This window comes from Pagrus major, chromosome 6 (genome assembly GCF_040436345.1).
Source record: "Pagrus major chromosome 6, Pma_NU_1.0".
Lineage (NCBI taxonomy): Eukaryota > Metazoa > Chordata > Actinopteri > Spariformes > Sparidae > Pagrus > Pagrus major.
In genome coordinates, this window is record NC_133220.1 from 16826079 (window position 1) to 16834116 (window position 8038).

General features: G+C 39.5%; 1 protein-coding gene across 1 annotated transcript; it reads right to left on the minus strand.

Annotated features, from left to right (window-relative positions):
- Positions 1-39: 39 nt before the first annotated feature.
- abhd14b (abhydrolase domain containing 14B) lies at positions 40-7975 on the minus strand. The gene is made up of 4 exons (XM_073469197.1): positions 7886-7975; positions 4944-5158; positions 3369-3610; positions 40-1703 (listed from the first exon to the last, which is right to left on the minus strand). Exons 2-4 carry the CDS (start codon positions 5155-5157, stop codon positions 1524-1526), a joined length of 636 nt encoding a protein of 211 aa, XP_073325298.1. The 5' UTR covers position 5158; positions 7886-7975; the 3' UTR covers positions 40-1523.
- Between the last annotated feature and the right edge of the window lie 63 nt (positions 7976-8038).

Sequence of the window (8038 nt, forward strand, 5' to 3'; positions counted from 1 at the left end):
TTTCATTGTGTGGTGTTTTGTTTTGACAGTCAGACAGGATGAGACTTCATATAAGATTTATTAAAATAAAGCATCTCATAATTACAGCTTAAATTCATTATAATACAGTCAGTATAATACAGCTATTAAAGGACAAGTTTGACATCTTGGTAAACACACTTATTCGCTTTCTTACCGCGATGAGACAATTTATACCACTCTCATGTCTGTATGCTAAAAATGAGGCTAAACTTAGCTTAGCACAGGAAACAGGACACAGCTAGACATTGACATCATATACGCAAAAATACAGTGTGGGCTGTGAAGAGCCCCCTAGTGGTTCTCGAGTGGATTTGGTAAAATATCATCATTTAAATTAAGTGTTTCTCAAACTGTATGTGATTCTGAGCCACTCCAAAGCCTCGTAGTGAGTAGGATAGATGTGTTGTTTTTAATATTAAATCAACTTGTATGTAAATTCAAACATTATTATTTAAAATTGGCTGTTCTGCGATGTTGTCAGCCTGTTTCACGACACCGCCTGCATAACGTATTTACGATTTATGTCAAAAATGATCAGCCATTGACCGCTTTGTTAGACTAAAACTCCAGTTTGGAGAGATTGCTGCACTGATGTCTACCTTCTTCCCATTAAGATGGCAACAGAGACAATGATAAGTGAGTAGGCGATTAGGTTTTTAATTGGTCCTTGGTCCAAAGAAGTTTGAGAAACATTGATGCAGTGACACTGACTGTCAGAAAAGTCATTTATGAGCATAAACTCTGAGAACAGGTCAAGTAAAGCAATATGTGCTGGTGCAGCAACAAGTTTGGTATAAAATCATAACAACACTTCTTTGTAGCGTTCATGTTATTTCAACATAGATTATGAACTAGCGACAGTGAATATTGAAATATCAATACTTCTGATTGCAAATGTTTCTGTTCTAGGATCGATTCTCGTGTTAAAACTTGATGTCTAAACTCAGTGGGGGAGTTTGGGGAAAATGTGCATGTTATCATCAGCAGGGGCACAATAGAAAATAACTACGCTGTCACCAGGATCTAAAATAAATATACACGCTTGATAGGAACTACTTCCTCTACGGCTCTATATATGAGTAAGGTGCCGTCGATGATAGCTGTGTGTGGAACTATTTCAGTGTGCAGCAACAATGTTGTGTGGGAGGACTGTGAGACGCAGCGGCAACACCACAAACCTCGTCAATTATCTGAGATTTAATCACAGTGCAGAATATGATGAGGTGATGCAGCGGCAGTCACATCGCTATCATGAAAAGTTGGAAGAAAGATTTCCCGACTCGCAAACTTTGCCAATTTTCAGCATTTTTCCTCAAAATGTCAAACTAATCCTTTAAAAGTTTGCACCTCATCATAAGTACAATCTTGATCTCCAGTTTCATCACTGACATGATTTAAGAAGCCAGAATCAGGTTGTGCAGGAGGACGTTTGTCCAAAATATCTAATGAATGAATAACGTGTTTATATGTGTGACTGTGTTGATGAGAATCCACGAGGAGGTTCACAGCGTCTGAAGGAAGTCTGTGAGCGCCTTGTGCCACGTGTCCGGGTCGTCCAGGTAACAGGGGTGACCCGCCCCTTTCATCACCACCACTTTGTGATTGGCCAGATTGCTCAGGTTTCTGAGCGACAGTTCTCCGAGCTGCGTGTCCTGGTCACCGTAAACGATCAGCGTCGGGACCTGGAGGAGGGACGGGACACGGAAACACAAACGGATCCTTCTGATGAATCATTTTCAGTCCTTTCTCTCTGTGTGTCCTACACTTTACCAAAATTCAAACAGGTCTTATAAAAAGGATAAGAGAAAATCTTTTTATTTTATTAGGTGTGACTTATTTATGTGTCAAGATGTCAAGAATAAAAGTCCATTGAAGACAGAACAGAGTAGTCAGGCAGATCTTAATATTAGCATCTAGCACCTTTGGAAGTCACAATACCCAGATATAAATAAACCCCATTACAGAGTAGGAGTCCTACATTAAAGGGGTACCTGTGATTTAGTTTTTATTTAGTTTTTTTTACATTTTGATGAAGAAAAAGACCAAATACAAACACAACACAAGCACAACTCCCCACAGATGACAGACAAATATATACAAATTCACTATACCTGCCTAACAGATCATTGTGTCACCACTCCTTCAGATTCTTTGTCATTGTTCTGTCTTATCTTGGAGGTGATTTAGTTTTGCATTTACATAAAGTCGTTTGACTTGAAAGGAACAGGTTAAACCAAGAACGCTCAAAACTGAAGCAACGGAGGCCGAGTTCAATCTGACTTTTACAATGACTGACATTTTAGATGATCGAACAAACCTCCTCCTATGTCTTTGTAACATCAGATTAGGGTGGAGCTGCACCTGACCATGAAACCGGACAATCCGACCCAAAACAAGTAATAAAAAGCCAGTTTCACAGCTTCTTAAATGTAAATATTTTATGTTAATTTGTTTCTTTACTCCTCTGTGACAGTAAACTGAATATGTTTGGGTTGTAGTGGACAAAACGAGACATTTGAGGACGTCATCTGATTGACATTTTATGGACCCTCAGGCTTATGAATCAAACCAAGATGACCCTGATGATGAGATGTCATCACCAGAGTTATTTTCTCAGCCTCCTCCTGAGCCACAGAAGATATAATGCAACGGTTTTATTTTTTGCTGGCTGAGTAGAAAATAAATAACTTTGACCAAAATGTACTTAAAGGATATAAAGTGAAAGTTCTCATTATGCAGAAAACAGGCCTGTGGAGTGTTACGGTATTATATATGTATCATATTATCATTGCATTATAATTACTGATCCTTTAAAGCATGAGCAGAATTTCAAAATTACTTCAAGATAAAGCTGATTCTGAAAACTAACTAATATCTATCAGTACAATACAGTGTATTTTAGTTTACTGTATGTATTTAATTATTTTCATATCGACTTTGATGTCATGTCTCTGCTATTTTCTCATCGAGCTGACGTGATGCTCTTACTCTTTCTGCGATTGTCTTTAAAAGTGAACCACTTTCCAGTAACAAACTCGTTTCCTTCATGCATAACGCTCCTTCACTCAGTTTGCCATCTAAGAAATTTAGTGTTGAAATAGTTGGGAGCTGGATGAAAGCCGGCGGCCTCTGTGAAAGTATAAAAATGTACGTATATCTGCTTCTCTCATGGCCGCATGTAAAAATCCATCGGCTCTTTTGAAAGAGAGACGAGGAGGTGCTGGAAAATGAAGCTGACATTCACGGTTGCTCAGCTTATCCTTTAAAGAGGAAATGAAGAGCACATGAAGTTTGGCAGGACAGGAAACTACAAAGGAATAAAAAGTTAGAGGCGTGTAAGACCGTACCTTTACGCTCTGGTACTGCTCTGCTGTGAATTTGTCGGTGCAGATGGGAGCCACGGGGATGTAGGCTCGTATCAGGCCCTGGTGCTGGTGGAGGAAGGGGAGGGAGTACATCCCACTGAGGGACGGGCTGATCACCACCACCGGGCTCAGGCTCAGCTGGCCACACAACTCCTTCAGGAAATCCGCAGGGGCCAGTTCTCCGACCGCTGCCGGGGCCTCGGCTGACTTGGAGCGACCGAGTGCTGTGGACAGACAGACAGTTCACGCTTATTACTTTTAGATCAGAAGATGAAGAAACAGGATGAAAGGGACAGGCGCATGCAGGAGGACCCTTACTGCCCAATGGCTCTAATGTAGATCAAAAACAGCGCTCCTTACTAGCCTCAAAAACTCTGAACACACAGACATGATGCACATATTTATAAGTAAAGCGTGACTTACATTTCCCAAGTATAACATCAGCTCCAATGTCCAGCGTTAATTAATGTAAATAAATCCACTTAGAAATCATAGAAAAATGGCACTGTGACTGCAGAACTTGCCTGAGAATTACTGTGTTTTTGAGTTTTCTTCAGTATCAAAGTAATCCAGTGACAGCTGTCAGCACGTTCATTAGCACATTGTAAACAGGAACTGCTAATAGCTAATTTAGCAAACCTTTAATGACAAAATGTGAATAGACTAAAAAAAAAAAAAAGGTGGGATGCAGTTGTCACAATTTGTCTGAGAGCGGTGCCACAGTGGGGGACTTGAAAAAGTTCTGCTTTATAAATAGAGCTGCTATTATGACTCAATTAATTGATAAGTTGATCGAAAGAACATTAATTGCCAAATATTTCAATGATGGACTAATCGTGTTAGTAATTTTTCAAGCAACGATGTCAAACATTTGCTGCTTTTCTTTGCCGTAATGACGGCAAATGAAGAGTCTTTTGGTTTTTGGCACAAGAAGCAAATTGAAGACGTCACTTTGGGCTCTGAGACACCGTGATGAGCATATTTCACCATTTGTTTTACGTTTTAAAGACTAAAAGGTTAAACAATTAATTATGAAAATAACTGGCAGGTTAATTGATGATGAAAATAAATATTTCAACCAATATTATCTTTACAGTAACCTGCAGTGTAATGTGCTCCACTGTAATGTCGGCCTTTTCCAGCCAGATTACTTTGTACAGTAATAGAGTAGAGGTAAATATAGATTTTTTGGGGTGGATTTTCAGAGCGGTGAAGTGAAGTGAGGCCACAAAAATAATCCATGACGGTTAGTTTTTAAGTTTATCTGATGTGGGAACACTTCACACTCATGGATCAACAGGGACACATAAAAACAGTAAGACTGTTTTTATTGAAAATGCATCATGTGAGCAAAATAGAAAACTTAAATAATGAAGATGTTTGCAGTAGATTTTGACACAGAGTCCTTCCAAAAGACGGCGCCACAGGATGATGTAATAATGTACTTGATATTGTGGTTTACAGGTACAGACTCCCCTCCATATTTTCAGGTAATCAAAACACCAGACACAGTGAATCCTTTGAGTGTCTGTAGTCGTTTGTTCCCATTAGACTCACCTGGCAGGTCGATGGCAACGGCCCGGCAGCCTGCTTTGGCCAGAGTGTCCAGGGTGCCGATTTGGAGCCAGTTTTCTGAAGAGAAACGGATGCCGTGAAGGAGTAAAACTGACATCTTCACCTCCCCTGTGGCCGGTTCACTCTGCCTGTAGAAGAGCGGCGCTTTGAGGCTCTCCAGCTGCACGCTGCCCTCCGTCATCTTCACAGCCGACATCCTGAACAGAAAAACAGCAGGAAACATTTGACTTCACACAGCTTTCACAAATCAGACGAGACTTAACACACAAAACCATAGCACTTATATTTAAGTTTCACTGAATGCAGGAGTATCAGTAAGATGTAGTATAACTACTGCAACTGTAGTGAGACACAGCTCTGAAGTTTGATTTGTCTGAGCGGCTTACAAAATGATCTGACGACAGAAACCCTCAATATAAAGAAAAACTCCAGATGATGTTGTAGATACAAGGCAGAGTAGACAGAAGTGACAGTAGTTATAACATCAGCTCCAGTGTCCAGCGTTAATTAATGTAAATAAATCCACTTAGAAATCATGGAAAAAGGCACTCTTACTGCAGAACTTGCCTGAAAATTACTGTGTTTTTTAATTTTCTTCAGTATCAAAGTAATCAGGCGACAGCTGTCAGCACGTTCATTAGCACATTGTAAACAAGAACTGCTAATAGCTAATTTGGCAAACTTTTAATGGAGCCTGTTTGAAGAGTTGAAAAAAAATACTGACAGCCAGACAACAAAAAACTAAGCTGAAACAATGCAAACTAAACACAGACAAGCAATTCAAGTAATCATGTCTCAATTCAACCTTTACTTTTTAGCACTTCAAAGTATATTTTGATCATAATACTTTCTTCTTACTTAAAAATAAGTAAAAATAAGATAAGTTTTGTTTGCAGAACAGTTACTTGTAACAGAGTATTTCTACAATGTGGTATAGCTTTAATATCTTGAGTACTTCTTCCAGAGGTTGCTATGCTATTTGTATTCAACTACACTGAAGTGTTACACTATTGAATATATGAAAAAGACAAACACTACTCCATGTTATTCAGGGATATTTTAGTGTTTCACTTGACACTGTCACTTATTCTGTGACATATCTGAATTTATATTTTGTGTTTTGTGAATATTTTTCGTTTGACTTTTATTGCACATCCATGCACATGCATACACGCACCCATATCAAAATATCCCTAACTAATTTTGAGTAGTGTTAATTTCTCTAGATCAGGGGTCAGCAACCTGCGGCTCTGGAGCCACATGTGACTCCCTGTGACTTTGACAAAGAAATGACATGAAATTAATGATGATGGTTATTTTCATACACACTGCTGGAGGCCACGAGTGATTCTTACATTCACTGATTGTGAAAATGCGTCGTCCACACACAGAAGAAACCATCTGTTCTAGCAAGTTGTAATTTTTGTCAGTGAACTGAATGACCCTGAACTGATATTGTTGTGTTTTGTGCTCAGGCCTGAGGGTTTAATGCTGTATGGGGCTGAGGGTCGAAGACAAGAGGCATTACCTCACATTGGGATAGACTTTAGTCCAAATTAAACAGAAACTAGCCTGTTTTGTTTTTTTTTACTTTAACAGTGTTTAAATTTAGGATGCTGCTATATGTTTTATTTGTTATAAAAGTAAGCTACCTTTGATTTTATTCATGTTCACAAACACAGGGAGGATTAAAGTCGCCTGCACAAGTGTTTTGTTGGTTAAAGCATCTCCCAACATAAAGAACATACATTTAAACTGTTGCACCAAAATATGCTATTATTGTATCGGAAATGCCAAGTAAGCAATGAGAATAAAAAGCCCACATGTGAAAATATTAAAGAGGTCATTTTATGGTTTTTGGGTTTCCTTTATTGTGTTATGAAGCATTTTTGTGCATGTAAAAGGTCTGCAAAGTGAAAAAGCCCAGAGTCCACGCCAAAGAGAGTTACTCTCTCCCACAGAAAACTCTGCTCCTCGTTTGGAGTCGAGCCTTCACTTCTGTAACTTATGTGCATCACTATGTAACAGGCATTATAAAAATATATATTTGTATATATTTATTATAAAATATATACACTCCAGTCAGTCAGCAGACATACAGTTGCTACTGCTGTAGCTGCGTTATTTTAGATCACACTACCCGCCCTGCTCTGCCTCTGATTGGCTACATCCTGCCCGTTACATGACTGCTCATGTGCAACTCTCACCAAAGATTGAACAGAGGCGAGATGTCTCACTTTGTAGCTAAAACGGAGCGTTCAAGACACAGCGTGATAAGGGGCGCTGCAGCAATGCACCGTATGAGAAAAATAATGTGTTTTCTGAAAATTAAAGGACGTAAACCTATTCTACCAGGACCCCCAAATAAAAGTATGATGCTGGAAATTAGCATACTATGACCTCTTTAATAAATGCTCATTAGGGCCTATTTAGGCTCCAGACAGATGTTTTGGTGAGGCAGGGGGGAGAATGCTATAATGCAGTAGAAGCATTAAAAATTGAAATACTCGTGTACAAGTACCTCAAATTTGTAGTTTAAGTACTGTGGGCAACTTTACAACAAACACAATAAGGAGGGTGTTTTGTTAAAACGTTTTTTTCCTTCACTTGTAGTAAAGAAACACAGCTGTGTGTGTTGAACAGGATTAACCTGAGGCTGTTCAGTCACTCCCCCCTGGCTCAGAGTCAAAGACTTATTGCGCGGTGTTCCTGTTAATTTGTCCACACTACGTGCCGCGTTAAAACACCCCACTTCTGTTGTTTGTTGTTCTCTGCTGTTAACTTCATAAATATCTCACCCTATTCGGAGTAAACGGAGAGTGTGTGCAGCTGTCCGATCAAAGTCCACATCAGATCATTTGATTAGAAACATCGAGCTCCTGCATCACAAACAACGATGAGAAAACCCCTCCGCCTCTTCTTACCTGACAGCCTCCTGTGACGAACCGAGGCTCAACTTTCAACACTGAACGCAGGCCAGACAGTTTGGTGTCGAGGCAGCTGCTGCAGCTTCACTTTATTTCCTGGACAAACACAGAAGAGAAAGTTAGGGGGGAAAAAACTGCAGGAATTATTGT